General features: G+C 53.9%; 3 protein-coding genes across 3 annotated transcripts; 2 read left to right on the forward strand and 1 right to left on the reverse strand.

Annotated features, from left to right (window-relative positions):
• The first annotated feature begins 86 nt into the window (after positions 1 to 86).
• On the forward strand, positions 87 to 7754 carry Folr2 (folate receptor beta). The gene is made up of 5 exons (XM_052711909.1): positions 87 to 922; positions 2956 to 3112; positions 5125 to 5313; positions 5403 to 5538; positions 5659 to 7754. The coding sequence occupies exons 2-5, from the start codon at positions 2966 to 2968 to the stop codon at positions 5943 to 5945; spliced, it is 759 nt and encodes a 252-aa protein (XP_052567869.1). The 5' UTR covers positions 87 to 922; positions 2956 to 2965; the 3' UTR covers positions 5946 to 7754.
• Positions 7755 to 8490: 736 nt separating this feature from the next.
• Inppl1 (inositol polyphosphate phosphatase like 1) lies at positions 8491 to 22795 on the forward strand. Its single transcript, XM_052711908.1, has 29 exons — positions 8491 to 8611; positions 9393 to 9779; positions 12401 to 12464; positions 12553 to 12703; positions 13191 to 13311; positions 13539 to 13679; positions 13868 to 13961; positions 14074 to 14163; positions 14266 to 14364; positions 14468 to 14618; positions 14696 to 14802; positions 15012 to 15114; positions 15208 to 15404; positions 15715 to 15832; positions 16138 to 16234; positions 16500 to 16638; positions 16745 to 16844; positions 16944 to 17032; positions 17304 to 17385; positions 17513 to 17602; positions 18084 to 18197; positions 18301 to 18389; positions 18827 to 18914; positions 19007 to 19162; positions 19409 to 19487; positions 19570 to 19710; positions 20821 to 21487; positions 21741 to 21874; positions 21987 to 22795. The coding sequence occupies exons 2-29, from the start codon at positions 9598 to 9600 to the stop codon at positions 22075 to 22077; spliced, it is 3774 nt and encodes a 1257-aa protein (XP_052567868.1). The 5' UTR covers positions 8491 to 8611; positions 9393 to 9597; the 3' UTR covers positions 22078 to 22795.
• A 565-nt stretch (positions 22796 to 23360) lies between these two features.
• Phox2a (paired like homeobox 2A) lies at positions 23361 to 27053 on the reverse strand. The gene is made up of 3 exons (XM_052714799.1): positions 26834 to 27053; positions 24614 to 24801; positions 23361 to 23798 (listed from the first exon to the last, which is right to left on the reverse strand). Exons 1-3 carry the CDS (start codon positions 27048 to 27050, stop codon positions 23361 to 23363), a joined length of 843 nt encoding a protein of 280 aa, XP_052570759.1. The 5' UTR covers positions 27051 to 27053.
• Positions 27054 to 27768: the final 715 nt, after the last annotated feature.

The raw sequence follows: 27768 nt of genomic DNA on the forward strand, positions 1-27768 counted from the left end.
TTTTTTTTTTCGGACAGGCTTTTACATGTATAATTCTCAAAATGTTTTGGGGAGTCAACTACAGTTCGGTAAGGCCTAGTGACTCCTGAAAGCTTTTAAAGGAGTGGATTTCTCACTGGGCCCATTGGCATGTCCTTACATCCTCGTTTCTTTTCAGGCAGGCTATACCTCCATCGAGCTGGCCTAGTCCTGAGAACCACCTGGAGTATGTACAAACTTCAAATTCCCTCGGGGATGGGCAGCAGTCCAGATACTGATGGCTGTTGAGTGTGTGAATCCAGGAGTGAGTGAATCAGCAAGAGAAAGGGGCTGGAGGGAGGCTTCAGCAGTTAGGAGCACTTCCTGCTTTGCCAGAGGACTAGAGTTTGATTCCTAGCACTCAGTTAGGGTGGCTCACACCTACGTGTAACTCCAGCTCCAGAGGATCTCACGCCCTCTCCAGGTGTTCACGCGTGTCACATACATATAAGTAAAAACAAAAATACATTTTTTTAAAAGGTGAAGAGAGCCTGGCATCGTGGCACAAGTCTACCCCAGCACTCAGGAGGTAAAGGCAGGCAGATCTCTGTGAGTTCAAGGCTAGCCTGGTATACAAAGAGAGTTCTAGGACAGTCAGGGCTGTTACACAGAGAAAACCTGTCTCAAAAACAAAACAAAACAAAAGGTGAAGAGATGAATGAAAACAGCAAAGACCAGACTGACTGCAGCCTCATGGAGCCCTGAAGAGGGTGGGGTCTGCAAGAGAAGGAAGAACAGAAATGACAAGTGGGCATATTTCACTTTGTGCTTACCAAAGCTCTTGTCTTCGAGGCTGGGTTGTAGACAGAGACCGTGGGGACTGCCCGGGGGCTGATCTGTTGCTAGCCTAGGGACAGGCCAACTCAGACACTCCTCTGCGCTCCCAGAAGCCAAGGACATTCAGGTAAGATCTTAGTGGGAAGGATGACAAGGACCTTGGAGGACTTGGCAGGTTTGTGTGAAAAAGGGACATGTCTCTCGTTAGATCACTCCCACCCTCACGGGCACCTGCACTCACATGTGCATACCCACGTGCAGATATACTTACCGAATTATAATTAAAAGAAAAACAAGTCTAAAATCTCTGGACTGGAAATGCAGCTCAGTGGTAGAGCTCTGGCCTAGTATGTTCAAAGTCCTGGGGTCCATGACTAGTTCTACCGTAGGGAAAATAGAATAAGAAAAAGAAGCCAAGTGTAGTGGCACATACTTGCACTTGGGAGGCGGAGGAAGGAGGATCTCTGAGTTCAAGGCCAGCCATGGCTACACAGAGAGACCCTGTCTCAGGAAAACAGATCAAGAAGGGGCTGAAGAGATGGCTGACTGCTCTTGCAGAGGTCCTGGGTTCAATTCCCAGCACCCACATGGCAGCTCACAGCTGCCTGTGACTCCTGTTTCAGGGGATCCAACACCCTCGCACAGACACACGTGCAGGCAAAACACCAGTGCCCATAAAATACAAATAAATATGTTCTTTTAAAAAAAGAACAAGAAAGAAAAGGGGAAAGGAAGGAAGAACTGAGAGACAGAAAGGAAAAAACAAAACAAAACAAAACAGAGTTCATTCTGGCTTCTGTGGGAAAGGTGAGTGACTCAAAGAAGAAACTGGAGGAAAACCTTGTCCCTCAAGGGTAGAGCCTAGGAAAGGAAGTTGCAGAAAGGATCAGTGTGTGCAGAGATGGCGAGGGAGAGGAAGCGGCCTTGTCTCCATTAGTAACTCTTAAGTGCTTTACAGGCTGATGTGTGGTGAGTGGGGTGATGTGAAGGCGGGAGCGGGCAGAGAAGGGACCATCATGTTCGCCAGGTACTTCCTATGACCCGAGTGTTTCTTTAGTTGGCTCTAATAAGAGGACATTTATGTAAGTATGTATATATGTGTGCATGTATGTATTTTTTAAATCCACATCTTTAAACTCTTCTCACATTTATTGATTGCATTGTGTTTGTGTATGTATGTATGTATGTATGTATGTATGTATGTATGTATGCGGGGAGTCAGTTCTTTACTGCTACCACATGGATTCCAGGGATTGAACTCAGGTCATTAAATTTGGTGGCAAGTGTCTTTACATGCTAATTCAGCCCCAAGAGAGACTTTTCAGCTCTCTGAGAGAGTCCCTCAGCTCTTTAGGTCATTACTTTGGGGTTTTGGGGGTTATCACTAAGTAGCCCAGACTGGCCTAAACCCCACAATTCCTCTGCCTCACCCCCTCTTCCAAGTACTGGGATGATAGGCATGTTTTGCCAATTGCAGCTGAATTTGTTTTGCATGTGTGTGTTTTCTTTGAGAGGTTAGGGAGGGTCTGGTGCATATGCTGTGGAAGCTGGGTCAGGATAGGGTGCAGGAAAGAATGGCTTTTAGAGAACAGGGAAGGAAAAGACTGAGGAAGAAAAGCTTTAAAAAACACGCTTCTTTCCATTTCTGTACTCGCTAATCGAATACCATCCTGCGGGTTAGGTCACTTGATCCTATTGCCAATCTGGAGAACTCAGCAGGGCTGGGTCACCATCTCCCCCAGGGCTAACAGGATTTCTAGGCTGACATGATGACCCAGTGGATCCAGAGTCGAGGGCAGAGAACTTGCTGTGACAGGATGAAGGATCTGTGTGTCCCTGTCCCTTCTCAAGGTAGCAAGCAGCCAGGGATCTGAACTATTTAACTACGTGTCATAGAGTCCGGAAAGAAGATGAGGGCATGGGGCATCACATCTCTTCTTGCTTGGGAAGCCCAGCTCCTTTTATAAACCTCTCATGCCATGGGGTAAGAGAGCATTCTTGCTGATCTCTGTTCCAACCTCAGGGAGCCTCAGGGCCTGAGTGCTGAAGGAGCGGGGTCTGACCTTATCTTTCACTGTAGGGACAGAGAGTCTGAGGCAGGGAAGGAATGAGGCACCCCCACAGGTCTAGGTCTCCCTAATCACAGCTCCCTCTGCACAGACACAAAGACATGACCTGGAAACAGACACCACTCCTGCTCTTGGTCTGCATAACCACCACATGCAGTGCCCGGGACAGAGCAGATCTGCTCAGCGTTTGCATGGATGCCAAGCACCACAAGACAAAGCCGGGCCCCGAGGACAAGCTGCATGACCAGGTTCTGGTGGGAATAGTGTTGTCGGGGAGGAGGAAGTCAGGGTGGGTGTGGTGAGCAGCTAGACACCCCCACACCCTGAGCTATTGCTCTGGAGATGACTGGAGATGACATGGTGAGTGGGGAAAGTGGCGAGGTGCTTTTCTGAGGGCTCTCCCCAGAAGAGAACCCGGTGCGGCAATGACAGTGATCTTTAGAGGCCTCTAATTAGAGGCCATGTGATGAGAATCTATCACTCATGGAAGCACAGGGACTCGTAGAGGTTAGACACAATCCGCCCTTGTGGTAGGGTTCAGGTAGGACTAGGTAGAGCTCCTCTAGAAATTTGGAGGGTGACAGACCACGGGAGTGATGGTTTCTACCCTCAATTCCCAGAGGGCCAGATACAGAAGTGGGAAGGCCCTCTATGAGAATCATGGGTGTGAGGACTGCAATTCACATGGTCTATAAGCATTTCTGCCAACAGGTGGAAACTCAGTGTGGCCTTTCTGTAACAAATATGTTTAATTCCTCTTTTATATTCTGGAACTCACTATGCAGACCAGAAATCTAAAGTTAAAAACAAACACACAAACCTGGCCAGGTGAGGTGGCCCACAGCTTTAAATCCAACACTCAGGAGGCAGAGACTAGAAGATCTCTGGTGAGTTCAAGGCCAGCCTGGTCTACAGATTGAGTTCCAGGAGAGCCAGGGGTGCAGAGTGAGACCCTGCCTCAAAAACAAGCAAGCAAGAAAACAAAATTTATTTGTATTTAAGATGGCTCAGCAGTTAAGAGTACTTCCTGCTATTGCAGAAGACTGAGGAGTTCAGTTCCCAGCATGCATATGGCAGCTCACAACTACCTGTAACTCCAGTTCTAGAAGATTTGATGCTCTCTTCTGATTTGCTCATACTTACATGCAGGTACACACATAAAATTTAATAAAATAGTAAAAAAACAAAAAACATAAGAACACAGAATATGACACTGACCTTTGTTACATGTATTTGTCTATGTATGTGTGACACACACATGCTTGCTCATGTGAGCACACACACATGCCATAGCACAAGTGTGGAGGTCAGAGGGCAACTTGCAGGAGTCATTTCTCTCCATCATGTATGTCCTGGGGATTGAACTCTGGTCCTCAGGCTTGGTGGCAAGTGCCTTTCTATACTCACTGAGCCTTCTCATTGGCCTGTTTTGTTTTTGTTTTCTTTTTTAAATGAACCAACGAAAAGACTGGAACTCACTATGCAGGCCAGGCTACCAGGCTGGCATCGAACTCACAAAGAGCCACCTGCTTCTGCCTCTAAAGTGCTGGGACTAAAGGTGTACACCATAATACCTGGCTTGTTTGGGATTTTTAAACCATTGTTTCCTTACTTATTTGATTTTTTGATATAGGGTTTCAGACTCAGGATGTAACTGAGGATGACCTTGAACTCTTGGTCTACTTGCCTCTACTCAATGAATGCTGGTTTTAATAAGCTTGTGCCACCGTAACAGGGTATTTTTGTTTTTGTTTGTTTGTTTGAGGCAGAGTTTCTGTGTAGCCTTGCTATTTTGGAACTCACTCTGTAGCCCAGGCTGGCCTCAAACTCAAGAGATCCTCCTGCCTCTGCCTCCTGGGTTAAAGGCATGTGCTACCACCACCTGGCTTTTTGTTTGTTTTTGAAACAGAGTCTCATCCATGTAGTCTAGGCTGGTCTTGAATTCATGGTCCTCCATCCTCAGCCTCCTGAATGCTGGAATTGCAGGCATGTTGCCAACACGCCCAGCTGAAAAGAGTTTTTATAAAGTGTGAGGCGCTATATAAATGAGAACTATTATCCCAAAGACAAGGCTCCCCTAGCTTCTTTATTGTGCTGTGGTAACAGTATCTTCCTAGAGATGGGGACTCCTGAAGGTCTGGGATAGAGGGGCCTCTGTGGTAAGTGTTCATGGGAAGTGAGGGCCAAGTGAAGCAAGGCTGGAGGGTGACATGATGCAGAGTAGGGTAGAGAGACTCAGTCCGGTGTCTTTCCCAACTAGTGTAGTCCATGGAAGAAAAATGCCTGCTGCTCAGTCAGCACCAGCCAGGAGATACACAAAGACAACTCCCGTCTGTACAACTTCAACTGGGATCACTGTGGCAAGATGACGCCTGCCTGCAAGCGTCACTTCATCCAAGACGCCTGTCTGTATGAGTGCTCCCCCAACCTGGGGCCTTGGATCCAGCAGGTATGGGTACTTCCCTCACACACTTCAGGAGGGCTACCCTTGGGCTCAGTTTCTTTACAGCTACAGCTGCCAACATCCCCTCTATCCAGGTGGACCAGAGCTGGCGGAAAGAGCGTTTCCTGGATGTTCCCTTATGCAAAGAGGACTGTCAGGAGTGGTGGGAGGACTGTCACACCTCCTCTACCTGCAAGACAGACTGGCATAAAGGCTGGGATTGGACCTCAGGTAAGGGCCTAGGAGTAGAGAGATGGGAGTTAGGGTGTGGAAAGAGGGAGATGAAAGATTTCTGGGGTGAATTTTGACCCTAGGGCTGAATGTCTGTGCTCATCATGATTCTGCCTGCAGGCATTAATAAGTGTCCCGACACAGCAGCCTGCCACACATTTCAGTACTACTTCCCCACACCAGCCAGCCTTTGTGAGGGTCTCTGGAGTCACTCCTACAAGGTCACCAACTACAGCAGAGGGAGCGGCCGCTGCATCCAGATGTGGTTTGACTCAGGCCAGGGCAATCCCAATGAGGAGGTGGTGAAATTCTATGCTTCCCTTGTGACAGCTGGGACTGTCACCCATTCAGTGGTGCTTCTTGTGCCCAGTCTGGCCCCAGTGCTGTCATTATGGCTCCTTGGCTGAGGCCAGTCTTCTCTCTAGACCCCTCCTCTATCTCCCCGAAGCTGGGCCTCAGTTCCATTCCTCTAAGAATGAGGAAGTCTTAGCCTGCTTCCATTCCACTCCTCTGCCCTCCAGTTCCTGTTCCACTCCACGCCGGGGCAAGTCTTAGCCTGCTTCCATTCCACTCCTCTGCCCTCCAGTTCCTGTTCCACTCCACGACGGGGCTTGAGGTTCCTACAACAGTCATTTTGAATAAATCTGTGACACATCTCGGTCTAATGAATTGCAGTCACTGTGAGTTTGTGGGTGGGTGGGGACAGATCCTTTTGGGTCAGAGCAAATAGAGTGTTTGAATGCCCCTTGTCACTATATAAAAGTTCGTCATTAGTTCCCTCCTCCCAGAAGGTGAATGAACTAAGTGTCTATGCATTAGTAGTCTGTAGGAATCTAGTTGCTTCTGGGGCCCCAAGTGAGAGGCAGATCCAGGATTTCTTATTTATATAGTTCCCAAACATTATCCCCTCGTGGGCTGAGAATGTAACTCAGTTGGAAGAGTGCTTGTCTAGCAGGCGGAAGCCCTAGGTTCTATCCTAAGGGGTGTTGGCACAGGCCTGTAATCCCAGCACTCTGGAGGCAGCGGGAGAGTAAGTTCAGTGTCATCGATGCCTACATGCAGAGTTTGAGCCAACACGAGATGTAAGAGACACTGTCTCCAACAACAAAAAATAGCCCCCTATTCCCACCATGTGTCTACTTAGCTCCATACTCAGCTTACAATGGGAAAGCTGGAAACAGGAGTCGAGCGAAGGTTCTGGAGGAAGGGGTAAAACTTCACACTGCCTACCATGATGTAGACAGACTGGGCTTGGGCCCCTCGGAAGAAGAAGAGAGTCCATTAGGAAGCCAGTCTGGAGGATACAGAGGAAATGCAAGCTTGCATTTGGCCCAGTACTGTGTCCTGCAGATGATGCTGAAGGTTAGAAACCTTTGCAGGATTCCCAGAGGTGGAAGCAGCCCCTGTCCTTCGTTTAAATTACATTCGTATTTATTCTGAGTGTGTGCACATGTATGTGTGTGGCTGCATGGGTGCCTTGAGACAGCTATGAAGTCAGGACAACATGCTGGAGCTGTCTCCTTCCACCACGTGGGGCCCTGGGATTCAACTCAAGTCTTGGGACTGGGCAAAAGCACCTTTATCTGCTAAGCCACCTCACCGCAAAGACCCATTCTTTAGCATGTCTGTCCTCTCAGGGAACTGTAAATATAATGATTTTGGAGGGTTGTTAGAGCCTTTGTTCCTCCTCCTTGTTCTTGCTTTCTTTGAGGCAGGATCTCCTATGTAGCTTTGGGTGGTCTAGCCTTGGGTGACCAAGAAAGCTGCTTACAACTGGGTAGAGATCTTGCTTCTGCCTCCTGAGGGCCAGGATTACAGGCACGGGCAAGTAAGACATCCTGCTTGCTTAGTCATTGCACATCTCCAGAATCTGGTCTTGAGTTGATTTCTGGGTCTCCTGTGCCCTCTCTTCCTCCCTTGGGGGAGGTCTCTGGCTCCATATCCCTATCACAGTTACTGAGAGGAAGACACCAAATTGCAGATCCCTAGTCTAGGTCTCTGCCCACAACACCAGGGTGCCCCCTGACAAGAGGAGGCACATCTAAGTCCCTCATGCCAAAAGGGCAGGAGGAGTTGGGTACAGATTGGAGGTTGAGTGTTTTTATTTAAACCCTGGCCGGAGCAGAGAAACAGGTAGGTGGGTAGAAGTTCTCTGTTATTGTATTAATCTGGTTCGGAAGGCCCCTACGGACCTCCTTTGTTTCAGCTGGGTTAAGCCTACGCACCTTTTCGAAAGAGAGGAAACTCCTCGGGGCTGACCCCAGGCACGGTCAACAGGTTCAATTTACCAAAGCGAAAGTTCTCTCCCAGGTTAAAGGGATGCTCCGACAGTCTCCCAGGAGTTGGCGGCTGTAGGCGAACGTCTGGAGGCCTGCGCCTTTAAGGAACCAGGGGGCAGAGGGGCGGGGCAGGAAGAGAAATCCCTGGAGACGCCGCCACCATCCAGGTCTTTTTTTAGGGGGGAAATGGGGCGGGCCAGAGCCCCGTTTGGGTTCCGCCCCATCTTCTCCCGCCGCTCCCCCTTTCCGCCCCAGGGGGTGGGTGGATGGGAGGTCGTAGCAACCCGGGTCTCCGGAGCTCCCTGCTCGCACCTGGCCCACCGAGTCGCAAGTTTGTTGACTTGGAGGGAGTAGCCGGGGCGGGGGCGGTGCTAATAATACCCGTTCAGTCCCCAGTCGCGCTTTACAGTTTACACAGCTGTCACCTTCTTTACTCCTTAATTAATAATAAAAATAGCCGCCGTCCGGGAGCGCCCGCAGCGTGCCAGGCCCCGAGCTTTACAGGCAGAGCCCCAATGAATCCGCCCTCATAACGTTACCCTAGTAGTCGACAGCGGGAAGCTCGACGCAGGGGAAGAGCCAAGACTGGCCCGAGGTCACTCTGCGGGCGTGCGGCGCGGAGACCCGGACGCGGGCGGCCGAGGCGGGGCGCGGGGCAGCCCGGGCTCCGGGGGCGGGGCTCGGGCGGGGCGGAAGGCGCGGGGTGCGCGGTGGCGGCGGATGGCCATCTTAAGTGGCCTCGGGGAGTCCAGGACGGCTTTCCCGGGCTAGGAGTCACCGGAGTCGCCCCAGAGGTGGGGCCTGCGCGAGGAGGCTGAGGCGCTGGGACTTGAGGGAACTTTTTTCTAGATGGTCTAGGGGGTCCTCCGGGTCTGGGGCTGCCGAACCTGGGCCTGCGGGTGTGGGGCGTGGTGCCAGGGAACTTGGAGATGGGGGAAGGGTTCTGCCAGACTGGAGGGCCTGCGGGGACCCGTGCGTGAGGGACTTGAGGATACTGGACCTCGTGCGTGTGGGTGGGTGGGGTGGGGGTGGGGGACATCGGATCTCATTGGAAGGGGTCTTGTGGGATGTGTCAGGGATCGGAGTTTGGGGGTTGAGGTCTGAAGGGGCTCTGATCTCTCAAGAGTTGGGGGAACTTGTTCGCTTGGATGATGGGGGTATTTGTTGGGGAGGTTCGTCCTGGAGCCTTCCTTTGAGAACCCCGATCCCGCAAAGCTGTGGGGGTGCCGAGTTCAAAGGATGTGTGGCTGAATCAGACTTTTATAGGGATTAGGGGTCATCTCATTGCGAATCCTTGGAAGGGTTGAATTCACCAGGGAGAGCTGGGACTCTCAAATTGTCCGGGAGCGGGTACGGGGAACTAGATCTTCTTGAGATGGGGGACAAGATAATTGCGGGGCTTGGGAAGTGGGAGTCCTGTAAGACCGTGGGGGTATCGTCCTTGCTGAGAGGTTGGGGGCAGGGGCGGCCCGGGCTCTGGGCCGAGTAGAGGGGGAGGGGACCGGCCAGCTCCAAGCTCCGCTCCTGCCCCTCCCCCGCCGCCTCTGAACAAACTTTTCTTTCTTTCTCTTCAAGTTGGGGCCGGCGCTGCTGGCGGCGGCGGCTGCGCGGAGATCCAGGCGGCCGGTGCGGCCGGGCGTGGAGCCCCGATCTCGGACTCGCTCAGGCTGGTGGCTTCTCAGGCCCGGGACCCGGGTACGGCCCCAGCCTCGACTCCAAGCTTTCCCGGGCGGATGGCGCGGGGCGGCAGGCGTCGGCGGCGCTGAGCCCTAGGCGGGCCATGGCCTCAGTGTGTGGGGCGCCGGGCCCCGGGGGCGCGCTGGGCAGCCCGGCCCCTGCCTGGTATCACCGCGACCTGAGCCGAGCTGCGGCGGAGGAGCTGCTGGCTCGGGCGGGCCGCGATGGCAGCTTCCTGGTGCGAGACAGCGAGAGCGTGGCGGGGGCCTTCGCACTCTGCGTCCTGTGAGTAGGGCGGGTGGGTGCACGTCGAAGTGTTCCTTGGTGGTGATGGTAATCGTGGTAGTGGGGTGACTGGAGCTGTGGGGCTGCAGCCCCGCCTCCACCCCTGAGTAGAGAGACCTTGACTTTATGGCTGGGTGGAGGAAGGATACTGGGGAGCACTTCCTGCTGTCTGAGAGCTCTTTCTGGGGCCTGAGGCCAGAGTTCTTAAGCCCAGGGTGGGTGTGATGGGAAGAAATGTCTGCAGACTGTGGCAGACCTGCTTAGACTCCCCGGTGCCCCAGATGCACAGGGAAAGGATGCATGTTCCACACGTTTGCAGTGCTTTTAAAAGCCCTTAGTGGTGGGCAGTAGGGGGCAGAGGGACCAGTGTTTTGATGCTCAGCAATTCCTTAGGAGTTTGCGGCTATATATGGTTGTGGGGTAGGGTGGACTAGTGGGTGGTAAGAGGAGGACTTGGGTGAAGCTGCGTGGGACAGCACCTTCATTTCATGAATCAATGAGTGAGTCTTAGCTTTGGATTGAGCTCTGGTTAGCTGGCCATGAATGAGTGCTGAGTGTAAAGCTAGACTTGGCAGTCTTTTGAGTGGGCCTGGTCCTGTGGCTGTACCTGGCAGCTGTGTGTGGTAGTGGTGTACTCTCTGTTTTCTGTTTTGCAGTGTTCTTTCTTTTCTTTCTTTTCTTCCTTTTTTTTTTTTTTTTTTTTTTTGAGACAGGGTTTCTCTGTATAACACTTGGAACTCACTTTGTAGACCAGGCTGGCCTCGAACTCACAAGAGATCCACCTGCCTCTGCCTCTCGAGTGCTGTACTCGCCGAGTGCTCCCTGCCCCATAGTTCAACCCGGAATGGGCCTCTGTAGGAAGCATCAGGCACTACTGTGTTTAGATCTTGTGAGAACACTCTGAAACCCCATTTCCTCTGTCCGGTTTTTCCCCCTCTTCTGACATCTTTGGGAATACACTGGCCCAGCCTACAGGGGACATTTTTGATTGTCCCACTTGGGATGGGGCTGTGGACATTTAGTGGATAGAAGCCAGGGATGCTGCTGCTACATATTTGACACTACCTAAGACAACAAAGGATTGTGGGGGTCCAAAGGCTAGTATTGTAGACACTGAGGACTCTGGCCAAGACAGTTGACCTGCTGAGTGAGGGGTCCTGTAATTCTCAGCTTTTGCAGCAACTCAGAGGTCCACTCAGTGTGGAGAGACTAAAGGCAGACATCTTACGCCCATGAAAATCCCAAGAGTCCTGCCTCCTAGCCACCTCTAAACAGATCCCTTAATTAGGGAGGGAACAGGGGCAGGTGCTGGATCAGCTGTCTGAGTGGGAGGGGGACAGCTGGGGCCCTTGTCTGGGTGAGGAACTATTGTCCCAATGAAGAGAGATCCTGGTTCCATTGTCAGGAGAAGGCATTGAGGGGGAGAGGAGGGATGTGTGTGTGTGGGGGGGGTAGCTTTCAGGAGCCTGGCAGAAGGGATCAGAAGTGGGTGGGCTTCCCAAATACATGCTTACCTATATACACATCACATGTACACAAATAACATTCAAGACACACTCCTGCCCTGACAGATGAACTGGCTTCTGTCCTGGTTCTAGATACTAGCCAGTACTGCCTTTTATTTGTTTTGTGACCTTGGGCAAATCATTTTTTTCCTTTCTTATCTGGAGAATGGAAATATTAATATCTGCTTTACAGTGTGAGTATGAAATGAGCTATGTGAGATGCATAACACAGCCAGGGTTTGGTTACCGGGATGCTATTATTATTATAAACACAGATCCCGACACCACAAAGTAATCTCCCCTGACTAAGGTAGGGCTAGCTTTAGGGAGAAAATGACCTTGTGATGTTTGGTCCTCTCTGGAGCCAGCACCTGCTTCTGCCCAGCATAGACAGAGACCCCAGAACCTCTTTGAGGTGTGGAGGCCAAAGGAGCCTTCCATCCCCCACTTAGTATGTGCCTGGCTCAGCTGTTACCTGCTCAGCTGCCACCACCATCTGTCAGCACCCCTCTTGGCTTGGGGTTCCTAGAGGCTGAGTCTTCCATAGGGATTCCCCTTGGGTCATTCCAGTTTCCTGATGCTTGAGAAGGCGAGAAAGCAAAGCCCTATGTTGATGCCCCCACAATCCCCTGTAAAACTGCCCCCGGCACACCCAGCTCCAGGGGAGCCAGACACCAACATAAACAGACGGAGCCTTACATGTGTGTTAGCGCATTGCCCGTTCATGCAAATAGGAGCTCACCAGGCTTCTGAGGACTTTTACTCTGGCGGGGGGCCCAGACTGGTACCACAGCCCAGAGGGGCTGTTTAGACAGCTGGAGAGACCACAAAAGAGCTGCCTGTTGCTTCTCAGGCCCTTCGGTGGGTGGGTGTGGAGGCTGTGTAGGTCCGAGAGTGGGGAGGGGGGCCTGGTTATTCCTGCTCTTGTTGGCAATACTAAGAGGGCGGAAGTTGACTGCCCCATCATTAACCCTGTGCAGCCTGGACAAGTGGTTTTAGAGAATCCAGAGAGGGCCAGAGGTTGAGCCTGGTAGCAGGAGTAAATAGGAAGAAGAAATTGTTGGTATTCAGACCCCAGCCTGGGGGTGACAGGTTCTGGTCCCTGCTTTGTACTAGGTACCAAAAGCATGTACACACATACCGCATTCTGCCAGATGGAGAGGACTTCCTGGCTGTGCAGGTAGGAGTTCAGACCCGTGACCTCTGATTTTGGTTTAGCCTCAGACTTGGGGACCTGCTGGCTGACCCTGCCATCCTTGTTACTTCAGACCTCACAGGGTGTTCCTGTGCGCCGATTCCAGACCTTGGGTGAGCTTATAGGCCTGTATGCTCAACCCAACCAGGGTCTTGTGTGTGCTCTGCTGCTGCCTGTTGAGGGGGAGAGAGAGCCAGACCCACCAGACGATCGAGATGCCTCAGGTATTGCTCATCTTACAGCGTGAAAATCCCCTTCCTTGGGCTGCGGAGATGGCTCAGTGGGTAAAGCATGTACCACATAAGTACTAGGATGAGAGTGGATTTCAGATCCCCAGATCCACCTGAAAGGTGGTTAGGTGTGGTGGCCATGGGCAGGGAATCCCTCAGTGTGTAAATAAGGTGAAGTGTGATGGAAGCCATGCAACATTAGTCTTGAGCCCCCCCCCCCAAACACACTCATGCTAACATGTATTCACATGCTTACATAGCACACATACATATATATGCAAAGAAGAAAAGAAAATCCCTTCCTTGCCAGGCCCTTGCCTCTCTCTGTTCCTTCCCGTCCTCACCTCACTGAAGTCCCACTTCCCCCAACCATGGTGCCCCACTCGATACCCTCTTTTCTCTGGCAGTCTCTGACGGCCATGCATATCCCTGTCACATAACACTGAGTCGAAACTGCTATCCCATTGTTCCTTGTCCACAGATGTGGAGGATGAGAAGCCCCCCCTACCCCCGCGCTCTGGCTCTACCAGCATTTCTGCCCCTGTGGGGCCCAGCAGCCCCCTGCAACCCCCTGAGACTCCCACAACTCCAGCAACTGAGAGGTGAGACCCTCCCAGCCCCCTCTGCTGAGCAGGAAGTCCCTTCTCTGAGAATTGTTTCCGCCTTTAACTGCCTAAGCCCCACCTAGGGACCCCATCCCCTCTCAGCTCCAGGGCAGAAACTCTGGCCTACTCCACTCTGATTGCCTCCAGCACCTGATGTACTGGGTAGAGTAGGGGTGCTTGACCAGCCAGCGGGACCTCCCCTGATTCTTCATTTCTCCTGCAAGCACTCCCAACGGACTCAGCACCGTGTCACACGAGTACCTGAAGGGCAGCTACGGGCTGGACCTGGAGGCTGTACGAGGTGGAGCCAGCAACTTGCCCCACCTCACCCGGACCCTTGTCACCTCATGCCGAAGGCTGCACAGGTACTGGCTGAGCCCATGTGTCACACTCTGGTCTCAGACCTTGAACAGTGAGCTATCCACTGTGTTTTGACTTCCTCCCTTGTACCCTGTTACTATATATACTGAAGATGGAAGTGCTACACTCGGTCAGTGCCATGTTCACTGAGAGAAGGTCAGGGGAGGGATTCTGACCCCTCTATCTCCCCTAGCGAGGTGGACAAGGTCCTGTCAGGCCTGGAGATCCTGTCAAAGGTGTTTGATCAGCAGAGCTCGCCTATGGTGACCCGCCTTTTGCAGCAGCAGGTGAGATTATAGGGAGGCCTCCAGAGGTGGGACATACCTTGGAGCTGTGTGTGGGGGGGCTTCTGCTTAGGAACCATGTGTACCACCCTTCTTCTCCCTCACCCCTCCTCAGAGCTTACCACAGACTGGAGAGCAAGAGCTGGAGAGCCTCGTGCTGAAGTTATCTGTGCTAAAGGACTTCCTGTCAGGCATCCAGAAGAAGGTGGACTGACCTGCCCTTACCTGCCCCTGCAGTCACTTATCCCAGCATCAGTGCTGCCCCGCCCTGTTCCCCTCCACCTCACCTTTTCCCTACCCCCTCCAGGCCCTAAAGGCACTGCAGGACATGAGCTCTACAGCACCCCCTGCTCCATTGCAGCCTTCCACACGAAAGGCCAAGACCATCCCTGTGCAGGCCTTTGAGGTACATGGCAGGTGGGGCCTCACGGGGCCAAAGGTGGCTGGAGACAAAGGGGGTACCTCCTATCGAAGGTCTTATCAGCGGCCTTTCCACTCCTGTCTTACAGGTGAAGCTGGATGTGACGCTGGGTGATCTGACCAAGATTGGCAAGTCCCAGAAGTTCACGCTGAGTGTGGACGTGGAGGGTGGGAGGCTGGTTCTGCTGAGGAGACAGCGAGACTCCCAGGAGGACTGGACGACCTTCACACATGACCGAAGTGAGCGAGGGCCAGAGTTGGGAGAAGTGGGCAGCTTGATAGCACGGGTTTGTGTGACTGCCCTTTCGTCCCCCTAGTCCGCCAGCTCATTAAGTCCCAGCGTGTGCAGAACAAGCTGGGTGTTGTGTTTGAAAAGGAGAAGGATCGTATCCAGCGCAAGGACTTCATCTTTGTCAGTGCCCGGGTGAGTTGCAGCCTGTGCCAGGGTGTTGGGGGCTCCTGGAGTCTCCAGAGGGTATTTCCTATTGGAACCTGAGGTGTGGGCCTGACATTTCAGGCAGGGTGTGTCCTTCTTTCATACCTGCTACAAAGTGGGGTGTCCCTGTGGAAGGGTAGGATTGCTGAGCGCCTACTGTCCCTGACTGGTGGCGGCTGTACCCCTCTCTCCCCCAGAAGCGAGAAGCCTTCTGCCAGCTTCTGCAGCTCATGAAGAACAAGCATTCCAAGCAGGATGAGCCGGACATGATCTCTGTCTTCATAGGCACCTGGAACATGGGTCAGGCCCGGGGTTATGGTGGGGGAGGAGGCTGGCCCAGGACCAGGGCATGACCCACCCCTCTAATTCCTGCTGTCTCCCCTCCACCTCCAGGAAGTGTACCACCTCCCAAAAACGTGACATCTTGGTTCACATCAAAGGGACTGGGGAAGGCCCTGGATGAGGTCACAGTCACCATACCCCATGATATCTATGTCTTTGGGACCCAGGAGAACTCAGTGGGTGACAGAGAGTGGCTGGATCTGCTGCGTGGGGGCCTCAAGGAGCTTACCGATCTGGATTACCGCCCGGTGAGGGCGTTATCTTTCCTGGTCCCTGGTTCTCACAGACTTTGTGTTTTCTGCTTGATTTCCTGGCTGGCCCTGGGGAGTACTGGTCACATGACTTTCCTTCTAAGCCCTGATGTTTCCTTTGGGAGACTGAACTTGAATTTTATGAGTTATTCATGCCACAGGAAGGGGTGCTCTTCTTGTTTACTCTAGAAAGGGATAGCAAGCCTTCCTAGCCCGTGACTGACAAGACAGTGTAGATGATAGGCCACGGGGAATGCAGGTAGGGACCTTGGCTGGGGGCAGGGATGACCCCACACTCTCTCCATAGATTGCCATGCAGTCACTGTGGAACATCAAGGTGGCAGTTCTGGTCAAGCCAGAGCATGAGAACCGCATCAGCCATGTCAGCACATCCAGTGTGAAGACTGGCATCGCCAACACCCTGGGTGAGCAGGGCCGGTGGGCCCGAGGGTGACGTGCTTCTGTTCATGCATGCCTCCTGCCTCTTCTCCAGGGTCCCCCCGCTTTGCATGGTTTCAGTTTTCTCATATATGGGATACTTTGTATGTTCTCAATTCTAAATCTTTTCCAGCCCCAAGGGAGACCCCTAGCAAAGGTGTGTGTGCATGCATGCGTCTGTTCTGGGGAAGGAAGGATGCTGCCGATTATGCTGCTTGGAGGGATAGAGGACAATTGGGATTCCTCTTTAGATGGTCCCTCTTCAGCCATCTTCTTTTTCTTGTCCTGACAGGGAACAAGGGAGCTGTGGGTGTTTCCTTCATGTTCAATGGCACCTCTTTTGGCTTTGTGAATTGTCATCTCACCTCAGGAAACGAGAAGACTACCCGGTGAGAGACACCTTCTGCATGTCTCTTTTCTTATCCTTCATTCTCCTGAGACCCATGCCTTTTCCCATTGCCCAGGCCTTGACTTCCTACATTCCTGACCCAGAGACCTCCGCCCCCCCCAAATCTCAGGACCCCTCTTGTCTCTGCCTGACTGTGGCCTTGTCCCTACCTGTAGGGACCCTCATCCCTGACCCCAAAGACTTCTCACCTTTACATTGTGCCTCCTTCCTGACTCGGGTTATCTGTCGTGGCCCCTCCCCTGTAGGCGGAACCAGAACTATTTAGACATTTTGCGTCTGCTCTCCTTGGGTGATCGGCAGCTCAGTGCCTTTGACATCTCTCTGCGATTCACTCATCTCTTCTGGTTTGGGGACCTTAACTACCGCTTAGACATGGATATCCAGGTGCCAGCAGGGCCCGGCGGGTGGCTATAAAGGAGGGCATTGGGAGGGGAAGCTTGCAGGGTTCTTCTCGAGAGGCAAGCCTCCGGTGTTTGTATCCGTACCCCAGGAGATCCTGAACTACATTAGCAGGAGAGAGTTTGAGCCCCTGCTCAGGGTGGACCAGCTCAACCTGGAGCGGGAGAAGCACAAGGTCTTCCTTCGATTCAGTGAGTGAGGGCCTGGCAGTGTTCAGTGATGGCCCTGGGGCTCGGAATATGCCTGGGTCGTTGGAGCCATGGACTTCATGTGTCCTCTGCTCTCCCTAGGTGAGGAGGAGATATCTTTCCCACCCACCTACCGCTATGAGCGGGGCTCCAGGGACACATATGCTTGGCACAAGCAGAAGCCAACTGGGGTGAGTGAAAAATATAGATTGGGGGAACCCTCCCTCTGGTTCCAGGGAGTCAGGAGATGGGATGCCAAAGATCCGAGTCTCAGCAATTTACTTCAGCTTCTGTGGCTTCCCTGAGGCCTTTGGGGTGATGTTGGCTATTTTGGGAATCCAAGGAAGAAGGCAAGTGCTGGGTCCAGTAATAGAAGAGGAGTGGGGTTTTGTCAGCTCTGGATGGGACCCATGTTGAGACTCTCAGCTCACAGGACCGACCACATTGCCCCTCCTGTCCCAGGTCCGGACCAATGTGCCTTCGTGGTGTGACCGGATTCTGTGGAAATCCTATCCTGAAACCCACATCATCTGCAATTCCTATGGTCAGAGCCTTGGGAAAGGTTGATGGGAGACACTGGGTGGTCATTACTCTGCCTCAGCTCTCCTTTGGGAAGTGGGGCAGAGAGTAGGATAGTTCTATTGAGCCCCCATTCCTGTCCCCCTAAACAGGTTGCACTGATGACATCGTCACCAGCGACCATTCTCCTGTGTTTGGGACATTTGAGGTTGGAGTTACTTCCCAGTTCATCTCCAAGAAAGGTGCTTATTCTGATATGGAGACGTGGGAGTGGGGTGGGGGGCGCGCACATACAGTGGCCTAGGGATGTGATGGGCTTGACCGACCACACATACATGTTTGGGTGTGTGTTTGTGTGAGTGCAGGGGGGTTTCTGAACCTAGGATATGTGAGGCTGTCTGAGCTTAAGGGTCATCATTGGAGGTGTTACATACCTACCTGTGTGTCTGTATCTGTCACACATACACTTTGAGTATGCCTGCAGATGTGGCATGGTGTTGGCAGACAAGCCTAGAGGCACTCTGGTCCCCATGCCCCCTGATGTGAACCTTTCATGCTTGGCATGTCTTTCTGCCCCAGCTTTGGGTTTGTAGGTCTCTCTACTGACTTAGGGCTGGGAAACTCCTTCTTGCCTTATCTTCAGGTCTGCCAGGGCCCCTAGCTTTCTGTCCTAAGCTCAGCACTCTCACCCTTTCGCTTACAGTTCTTCCCTCGTCCCCTCAGGGCTCTCTAAGACCTCAGACCAGGCCTACATTGAGTTTGAGAGCATCGAGGCCATTGTGAAGACAGCCAGCCGAACCAAGTTCTTCATTGAGTTCTATTCAACCTGCTTGGAAGGTCAGAGGGGGCCATTGCTGGCTGTGGGCCAGGAGAGAGTGGGATGCCAAAGGCTGCTCAGAGTGGTCAGCCCCTCAGCCGGGTCCTCCCACCTTCACCCCAGAGTACAAGAAGAGCTTCGAGAATGATGCTCAGAGCAGTGACAACATCAATTTCCTCAAAGTGCAGTGGTCCTCCCGCCAGCTGCCCACGGTAAGGCTGCAGGAAGGGCCCCAACATGTAGAGAGAGGGGTGCAGAGGGCAAGAGGCAGAGCACACTGCGGGGATCCTTGGGAGGGAAAGCCAGGCTGGAAGGTATGCGTGTGTGTGCTTTTGTACACAAGTAAGGATAAGGACAAAGACAGTTGCATCTTTGGGAGCTATGGAACCAAGTTGTAGTTTGTTTATTCATTTGTTTAATAAATGCTTCCGGAACCTTTGATAAATGTCTAGTATTGTCCATTGATGGCACAGAAAATTAATTAATTATAGTGATGTTAAATGCTGTGAAAGGCCGTGCAGGGCTGTGTCTTTAAGAGTGAGCATGAAAAAGCCTTAGGGCAAGGGGTGAGTGGGGCCAGGAACACTGTGGGAAGGGCATGATGGGGTATTTAGGGCAGTGTTCCTCACTGGGCCTCTCTGTTCCTCAGCTTAAGCCAATTCTGGCTGACATTGAGTACCTGCAGGACCAGCACCTCCTGCTCACAGTCAAGTCCATGGACGGCTATGAATCCTATGGTGAGGGGCAAGAGGTACCCAGGGGTACAGGAAACCAAGTAGCACCCTAGAAAGGTCTGGCAATCTGCGGGTCTGTTCTATCTACTCCTTAGGGGAGTGCGTGGTTGCGCTCAAATCGATGATCGGCAGCACGGCCCAGCAGTTCCTGACCTTCCTGTCCCACCGTGGAGAGGAGACAGGCAACATCCGAGGCTCCATGAAGGTGCGGGTGCCCACAGAGCGCCTGGGCACCCGTGAGCGGCTCTATGGTGGGGGCTCCACTGAACAGGGTGTGGGGCATCTAATGTGGTGGTGTGGGCCAGGTGTAGGAGGGGCAGACCCAGGGTGGCAGCATGTTGGAATCCTGTGGTACTAGAAGGTTTTGCAGCTGTGACTGAGTGGGTCTTCCCTGAGGGATAGCTGGGGAGGGACTCGATATGCTCAGTGCCCATTGATATTCCCAGGATCCAGGACTCCAAGTCCTCGCTAAGTCTGCCTCCTCTGTGTTTCCCCAGAATGGATCAGCATTGATAAGGATGAGACGGGAGCCAAGGGCAAGGCTCCTTCAGTGTCCCGGGGCAGCCAGGAACACAGGTGAACTAGGGTCAAGTACCACAAGAAGGGACCCTCGGGAGCTCCTGGTCGGTTCCACATCATTTTCCTGTACTTCTGGCAGATCTGGGAGCCGCAAGCCAACTTCCACGGAAGCCCCCTGTCCACTGTCCAAGTTGTTTGAAGAGCCTGAAAAGCCACCACCAACTGGCAGGCCCCCAGCCCCACCCCGAGCAGCCCCCAGGGAGGAGCCCTTGAACCCCAGGTGAGAGGAGAGACTTGCTGTCCCCTAAGTCTGTCCATTGCTATGCCTGGCTCTGTCAGGGCCGGCCAGGTGTTTGAGTGCTCTGACACCTCAGGGTGGCAGTGGCCAGCTAGGCCTCCTTAGGTGTGGCTCCGAGTCAGAAGGAACACAATTAGTGTTTTCTGTCAATTCTGCCTTTAAAAAAAGAGATATAGAAATTGGTTCTAGAGCTAGGGCATGGTACCAAAGCCTATAATCGCAATATTTGGGAGATGGGACTGGAGGATTAGGTGTTCACAGTCATTTTCAGCTACAAATGAATGCAACAACCAAAACAAACAAACAAACAAACAAAAAGCAAACAAAACCAGACACAGCTTGAAGTTATTTGGAGGAGGCCCAGGCTCAGGGTCTACCCTACAAGGCTGCACCTAACAAAAGGCCTCACTGGAAATGGGTTCATGGCCAAAAATTTGAAATATGCTTCTTGCTAGATTCTTCTTTTTAGATGTCCATTATTATATATTGTGTCCATGAATATTAGCAAAGGTTCTGAGAATATGGATAAGAAAGAAACTTAAAGTTTGTTTAATAAGTTTCCCAAACCTAATGGGCCAGGGAACTTCCTCCCATGTAGCAATGTCCTGGGCCTGGGCATCTTGGCATACACCACTCTCCCAGCACCCGGGAAGACTAAGGCAAGAGGATTGAGAGTTTGAGGTTAGCCGGGGCTAAATGGTGAGGGCCTGTCTAATGGGGAACTAGTGTTCTGTGGGTAGAACACCAACCTGAGCCTGGCTAGAATTCTGCAGAAGGATCCCCACCTAGTTCTGGAGGCTTTTCTGATCTCTTTGGTCACCCTCATCAGAGGCTTTTTTCACCCAGGTGAGCTCAGGTTTCAGTTATAAAATCATAAAAGAGCTGAGATGTGAGCAAGTGAGGAAAAGGAGCTAGGGTTTTACCTCCTGCACTCCCCCTTCAACTTTAGAGATCATGAGTGAGTCAGTGACGTCCTCAAGGTCATGTACAAGTCTAGGGCCGGGACCCTTGTCCCGTCTCCCCAGCTCCCTCCACTGCACCCACTGCCCTTTACTTTGGGTCCTGAAAGTTGCTTTCCTGCTCCCAAACCAGGTTGAAGCCAGAGGGGACCACCGAGCTGGAAGGAGTGGCGGCCCCTGCACTCAAGAACAGCTTCAATAACCCTGCCTACTATGTCCTGGAAGGGGTCCCACATCAGCTGCTGCCCCTGGAGCCACCCTCACTTGCCAGGGCCCCTGTCCCACCTGCCACCAAGAATAAAGTGCCCATCACAGTGCCTGCTCCACAGCTTGGGCGCCACCGGACCCCTCGTGCGGGAGAGGGAAGCTCATCGGATGAGGACTCTGGGGGCACACTGCCTCCTCCAGATTTCCCACCCCCTCCACTGCCGGACTCAGCCATCTTCCTGCCCCCTAACCTGGATCCTTTGTCAGTGCCAGTGGCCAGGGGACGAAGTGGGGGTGAGGCCCGTGGTCCACCACCTCCTAAAGCCCATCCAAGGCCACCACTACCCCCGGGCACCTCACCTGCCAGTACTTTTTTGGGGGAGGTTGCAAGTGGGGATGACCGGTCTTGCTCAGTACTGCAGATGGCCAAAACACTCAGTGAGGTAGATTATGCTCCTGGGCCTGGACGCTCAGCACTCCTCCCCAGCCCCTTGGAATTGCAGCCTCCCCGAGGGCCTTCCGATTATGGCCGACCCCTCAGCTTCCCTCCACCCCGCATCCGAGAGAGCATCCAAGAAGACTTGGCAGAGGAGGTGTGTAGACCAGGGCTAGCTGGCTATGTGTACCTGATGGGCAGGGTTCCTTCATTCTGTTACTCAGAACTCACTGGTGTCCATACCCCCCTTTGCTTGTAGCTGGATAATGGGCCTTTTGGGGACACATGAATCAGCTTCATTCCTTGCCTTCTTTCCCCTTAGAGCATGGGTAGAATGTGGCTGTTTGCATGTGTTTCTGTGAGGAGCCACCCTTAGTTCCCCGCCCCCCTAACATGCCGTATTCCCTTAGGCTCCGTGCCCGCAGGGCGGGCGGGCCAGCGGGCTGGGAGAGGCGGGCATGGGTGCCTGGCTGCGGGCCATCGGCTTGGAACGCTATGAGGAGGGCCTGGTGCACAATGGCTGGGACGACCTGGAGTTTCTCAGGTGGGGGCGGGGCTGGAGGTGGACAGGGCGGGGTGTCTGGCCTCATGGGTGGGATTGTGGGGCGGCCCTACGACCTCCTAGCCCATCTCCCAGCTTCTCTTAACTCCTGCAGTGACATCACTGAGGAAGACCTGGAGGAAGCTGGGGTGCAAGATCCTGCTCACAAGCGCCTTCTTCTGGACACCCTGCAGCTCAGCAAGTGATAAATGCTGCCAAGCTGCAAAATCAGAGCTTTTTCCCTTTTGGGAAGGGCACGTGCAACCAGGGGTTGAAAAGTTCCGAGGGGTGTGGCATTGCATCTCTGTCTATTTATTGGGGATCAGTGTTCCCTACTGCCCAATTGTTTGGGATGTTCTAATTAGGACAAAGTTCTACCCACCTAGCTTTTAGGTCCAGGGTCGGGAGTTTAGTAGCCTGTGGTAATAATGAAGCACACTGGTTACTCTGGTGTGGACACCTCCCAGCCTCAGGGTTGTACGTGGGGTATAGTTGGGTACATCCTGGTCCCCAGTTCCACCGATGTTTCCACTTCCCCCTCCCTCGGACCTGAACCACAGGGGAAGAGTTCCTCCTTCCACCTTCTACTCTAGGGACATCTGTCCGGAAATGAAGGAAGAGCCCAGAACTGGGCTGGGATTATTTAAGTTTTTCTGTGTGGGTTTTGGGGAGGGAGGGCACATTCATTTTATTGGGGTGGGGCAGGACCTCGGCCACAAAATGCAAATTTGCCTACTTCTGGCTGTACCTCTGGTCCATACTGCCTTGCCCAGGGAATGCGTGGCAGTCTGCGGTAGAGAGGGAGGGAGCCTCGCTGGTTGCCATCGCATTTGGGGGCAGGGTTCTTGCCAACAGTTTTTCCCATCTTGGGAACTCGGAAAGGTTGCCGGCTTGATGTCTTCAATAAATTAAGTTTTATTTGGATTGAGCAAAATCACCTTAATAAATTACAAGTTTTTTGAAAGAAAAAAAAGGGGAAAGGAAAGCTACTTTGTTCCATTCCCCGACAGCTTTTCCCCTCTAGTGTGTGTCTTCCCTCTGCACCGGACTGGCTAGGGATGGGAGGTGACTCGTTAGGAAATTGGCAGTGGGTCCCTTCAGGTTTCTGATTTTAAGGAGTGGCTGGCCCGACTAGCTGAAAAGTAGGAGCTGTCAATTCGGCCTCCTAGGACGCTCTATGATTGGGCACTGTGTTAGGGACAGGTGTAATTTGATCCCGGTTCCTAAGAAAGCCAAGCTAGAAAGGGCTTCTGGCCGCCCTGGACGGGATCCGGGTGTGAGTACTCCTCCGCTGGGTGCGGGTGGGTGAGGACGAGAGTGGCCCTGGCTTGTTTTACAACGAAGGGGAGGCCACATCTAGGGATCAGACGCTGGGTAGTGGGGACGACGGGGAGCTTCCAGGCAGGCGGCCGGGATAGGGAGGGGCTGTCGGGTCCAGTAGGGTAGGGGTGTCTCTTGGGGCAGGCTGGGTGCCTCCAGACGCCCGCGGCTAGAAGAGGTTTGTCTTCAGGGCGGGGCCGGGCTTCCGGTGAAAAGAAGACAGAACTCCGGAGAAGGGCCCGGGACCCGGCTCCGCGGGCTGCCAAGCCTTAAGCAGCTCCGCTGCTCCCGCGCCGGGCCCGCCGCCCCCGCCGCCCGCCACCCCCGCCCACAATGCGCCCTTGAGTGGCTGGGGCCCGGGCCCGGAGCCCAGCGCGGCGGGCAGAGGACTGGGACTCAGGCGCGGGCTGGCCAGGCTGGGTGCGGGCGGCGGCGGCAGCGACGCGGTGCTGTCGGGCGTGGGGCTGCACGTGGACTCCTTGGAGTCGTCGTCCTCGGACGAGCAGCGCGCCTCGCCCTTTTTGGCTCCCGTCGCTCCCGCCGCGCCTTTGGCGCTGGCCGCGCGCTCCTGTTTGCGGAACTTGGCCCGGCGGTTCTGGAACCAGACCTGTGGGCACAGGGACCAGTCAACCCAGAGGACGGTCACGGGGAGCACTTCAGCCCCGGGCCGCTAGGCGCGTGAAAGATCTCGGTCCAGAAAAGATCGGTCTCGGATTATAAACAGTCGGAGGTCTACAGCCTTCCGCCCTCCACCACTCCACTCGGCGCCCCGTCCATTCTTCCCGTTTCTGATGAGCTTAGATTTTTGTTTCTACGATCCGCTCACCCGCAGACCCCGCTGCCTCCCTATATTTTGGTCTCCTGTAGGGCTCTGCTGTCAGTCTCATCACCCTAAGCATACTTTTTAGAATACCCCTGGGCATTCACCTGGAGCTTTCTAGGACAGTGAAGAATGGGTCGGGGCCCTAGGGAGACCTTTTGTACAGGGTGCCCCCATCAAAAAGGGCCAGCTGGGATTTGCACACCCAGGCCTCTCTTGTCCGCCCCAAACTTAAACTGACTCAGGAGTCCACATTGCGACGCTGGGCCCGTCACCTAGAAGTATTGATTGGCCTGATCCTACCCGTCAATCCCCTGTCAACCTGGCCGCCTTGCTTCCTGGCTTTTGAGTATTACCTTAAATCTCTGAGTTAACGGGGGTGGGGCGGGGTAGGAATACCGAGTCCGAGGCAAACTGAAGCTATTCAACTCCAGTCTTTGAGAGCCCAAGTCCCGGCCCGCTGCCTCTCCTGGTTGCTCAGCCACACCTGAACTGTCTTGGCTTGGTTTGCAAACTGTAACTGTCCCTGGCTCCCAGGTGTCTTAATCTCCAGCACCCTCCTCTAGCAAGTGCGTGCACAGCACGTGCATGCGCCCACTCACCTGCACGCGAGCCTCAGTGAGGTCGATCTTGAGCGCCAGTTCCTCGCGTGTGTAAATATCGGGGTAGTGGGTCTCGGCGAAGACGCGCTCCAACTCCTTGAGCTGCGCACTCGTGAACGTTGTGCGGATACGCCGCTGCTTGCGTTTCTCATGCAGGCCCGACGGCTCCGGGAAGAACTTGTAGGGCACTGCAGGTGTGTGCGCGGGGGCAGGGGCAATGAAAGCAGAGCGCGTGAGAAGCTGACCTCAGTCCCCCAGACCCCTGTGTCCTGCGCTAGAGGAAATCGCATATAACTCCTCCCTCACCGCTATTTGGTTCTCAATAGTCTCCAGCCAAGTGTCCCAAAGGCTGAATCATCAGGGAGACCTGAGGCTTAAGCATTCCCTGAAACAAACCAGAAGCTCCAACTAAGGGTTTGATGTCCGTCCATATTTCCTCCACCTTCTTCCAAGCCCTACCACCCCACTGCCCTCTCCCAGCCTCCCACCTTCACGGGGATGTTTCTCCTCAGGCACCCTTCCTCTGGGACTACAGGTCCTGTTCCCTGATCACATGAACAGGGTATGTCTGCCAGATCTCATCAGCACCAAAGTCTCCCTACTAACCAGTCTTGGGCCTTGGCTCTGCCTTTGAGACTCTCCTGCTGGGTTTAGCCTGCCACCGACTGCTGTGTACTGACGTTTTCTTTTTTCCTGCACCCCCTGTCCATCTCTCTCCTTCCTAAGCTTTATTTCCTCCGTTCTGCCTCTCATCTCTGATGTCATTCTTCTCCAGACATCTCCTCTTCCTCCTTCTGAACCTCTCTTCAACTTTCCCCTTCTGGACCACTGTTCTCTTTGTACCCATTGAGGAGGGTTCTTATTCCCTCCTACCCAAATTTTTCTATCTTCTTTGCTCCATTTATCCCACTCAGCACCTTCTCTGTGTCCTATCTCCTCGAAATCCTATTCCAGCCTCTATACTCCATGCAGATACCATCTCCAAATCCCTGTTTCCAGGTTTGTCTCTATATTTTTCTTGGGGTTCCCCAATCACCTTCTTTGTCCCATCTTCCCAAACCCTTGTCTCCAACACTCCATTTTTATCTCCCTCCGGCTCATCTCTTTTGCCGCCTCTTTGGCTCCCCATCTTCCTAAAGTGTGTTCCCACCATCTGGTTCTTACCTCTGTCTCCCGACACCGTGTACCCATTTCTCTCTCAGGGTCCCTAGACCTGCCTGCTTCCATCTCCCCTACCTTATCCACCCACAGTCTCACAAACCCTTTTCTCAGGAGTCTATCTCCTTATTTCCTGTTCCCATTTCTGCAATCCCCATCCTCGCCCGGTCCAGGATCACCAATCTTCCCACCCCCATTTTGGTCTCTGGTTTTAATGATTCTTATTTTCCTCAATTCAAGTACTTATTTCCCCATCAAACCCCAGTCCTCCTTTTGGGTTCCGTGATTTTCCCAGGAGGGCAAGAGGCAGGCCGGGACTCTAACAGAAGGATAGGGATGACTGAAAGGCTCGGTGATGTTGAGGGGTTGGAAAGGGACTTGCTTGGGTCAAAGGACTTGAATGAAGGTGGAGGATCTGCTCTTGGGTTTTGCTGGGCTGCAGCTAGAGTCCGGGTTGGAGGGAATGTGGAAATGAAAATGGCTCAATGATAGGGGTTCCTTTCTTTTCTGTGGCTATGGGAACCGGTTTTTGGTGGTGCAGTAAGATTTGGGCCCAGGCAGGACAGGTCTAAGGGCATGGAGAGGCTAGAAAGATGGTATTAGGGCTCTAGAAAGGGTCTCATTTGGGCAGCTCAGGGACAGCAGGGATCTTTGCTGAGGGTGGCACCATCTAGGACACAGGTGGTAAAGATGAGAGTTGAGTGGACTGAGCTGGAAGTCCGTTCCGAGGATACGGGGGATGGAGAGGTTTGGTGGTGGCCTTTGTAGGTGGGAAGGGGAGGGCCTAGAGAAAGGCCCAGGACTGGACCTGTTTCTTTGATCCCAAAGGCACAGGGTAGGGATTTGGCATGGAGAAAGAGGAACAAGAGGGACAAGAGGGTGCGGCTCATCCCTGCCAAGAAGAAACTCCTATTACTAGGGTTCTCAAAGTACATTGGAGGGTCTGGCCAGGGGCATGGATAGGGGGCGGCTTGTGGGTACAGTCACATTCACTTGCAGAGTAGGGCAGGGAGGAGGGTTCTGTGGGATTTGGAGGCAGGGTTGGGACGGGACTGCGCTCACCTGCCGAGTAGGGCGCGGGCTGGTGGTCGCGTAGGGCGCCAAGCGCACAGTTGGAGGAGCCGAGCGCGGGGCAAGGTGGCCCCGCGGCGGGGAAGGCAGGCCGCAGGGGACTGTATTGGAAGCCACCAGGCTGGCTGCAGGCGCCGAAGTCGCCGTAGGCGGACGCCTCCATGGCCGCCACGCACGAGTCGTACGAATTGAGGTAGGAGTAGTCCATCGGCCCGAGGGGGCGGGGGCGGGGGCCGGGCCGGCCGGGTCGGGTCGGGGTCGGGGTCGGGGTCCCGGGTTGGGTGGAGTTCGGGATGGGGGATTCGAGCTTCAGGCGCAGAGGACCTGAGACCCGCTTTGAACACCCGAGAGTCCGCCCGCCCCGTCGCGGCCCGCACTCTGCCCCGGTGCAACGCAAGTGCAGTACCGCCAGCCCGCGCGCCTTTTAACGCGCAGGACCCCGCGGAGGGGGCGGGGCGGGGCGAACTCCGCGGGGCGGGGCCTGAGCGGCCCAGACCCCGCCCCTAGCCACCCCGGCCCCCCACCCTAAAGGACTCCTGCCTACCTCTCAGGGCTCCTGAGGAGCAGGCGGGGCTGCGTGGGACCCCATCCCGAGAGTCCCTTATCCTGTCCCAATCTGGCCCAGACCTTCGATCCCTACACATCATGCCCAGCAGGAGGGTCCCGACCTCGTTCCTGGGCCTCCCACCTGCGGCCCCGTGGAAGCTAGGGAGGCAGGCCCCGCGGTGCTGGTGTGAAGAAGTTAATTCAATTCTCCCAGATAACCGAATTATTCCGATCTGGCCCCTCAGCCCCGCCCCCAGCTAGGTCCTATCCCTGCGAGGACTGCGGAGGCTGCCCTGGAGTGAGGGGGATGGAGACAACGACGAGAAAGAGACAAGAGATGGAGCCTGAGACAAGGGCAGGGAAGGGACGTGGTTATAGAG

The sequence above is a fragment of the Peromyscus californicus genome, unplaced genomic scaffold, assembly GCF_007827085.1.
Source record: "Peromyscus californicus insignis strain IS unplaced genomic scaffold, ASM782708v3 Scaffold_4__1_contigs__length_199733344, whole genome shotgun sequence".
Taxonomy (NCBI): domain Eukaryota; kingdom Metazoa; phylum Chordata; class Mammalia; order Rodentia; family Cricetidae; genus Peromyscus; species Peromyscus californicus.

Excerpts from the sequence above, each read along its gene's own strand:
- Phox2a (XM_052714799.1), bottom strand. The coding sequence starts at position 27,050 with ATGGACTACTCCTACCTCAATTCGTACGACTCGTGCGTGGCGGCCATG. Across the intron at positions 24,802-26,833 it reads GCCCGCGCCCTACTCGGCAG|TGCCCTACAAGTTCTTCCCG; the intron begins GTGAGCGCAGTC and ends ACACACCTGCAG. Across the intron at positions 23,799-24,613 it reads TCACTGAGGCTCGCGTGCAG|GTCTGGTTCCAGAACCGCCG; the intron begins GTGAGTGGGCGC and ends CTGTGCCCACAG.
- Folr2 (XM_052711909.1), top strand. The coding sequence starts at position 2,966 with ATGACCTGGAAACAGACACCACTCCTGCTCTTGGTCTGCATAACCACC. Across the intron at positions 3,113-5,124 it reads AGGACAAGCTGCATGACCAG|TGTAGTCCATGGAAGAAAAA; the intron begins GTTCTGGTGGGA and ends TTTCCCAACTAG. Across the intron at positions 5,539-5,658 it reads AGGCTGGGATTGGACCTCAG|GCATTAATAAGTGTCCCGAC; the intron begins GTAAGGGCCTAG and ends TTCTGCCTGCAG.
- Inppl1 (XM_052711908.1), top strand. The coding sequence starts at position 9,598 with ATGGCCTCAGTGTGTGGGGCGCCGGGCCCCGGGGGCGCGCTGGGCAGC. Across the intron at positions 9,780-12,400 it reads GCCTTCGCACTCTGCGTCCT|GTACCAAAAGCATGTACACA; the intron begins GTGAGTAGGGCG and ends GCTTTGTACTAG. Across the intron at positions 19,488-19,569 it reads CGGGGCAGCCAGGAACACAG|ATCTGGGAGCCGCAAGCCAA; the intron begins GTGAACTAGGGT and ends TACTTCTGGCAG.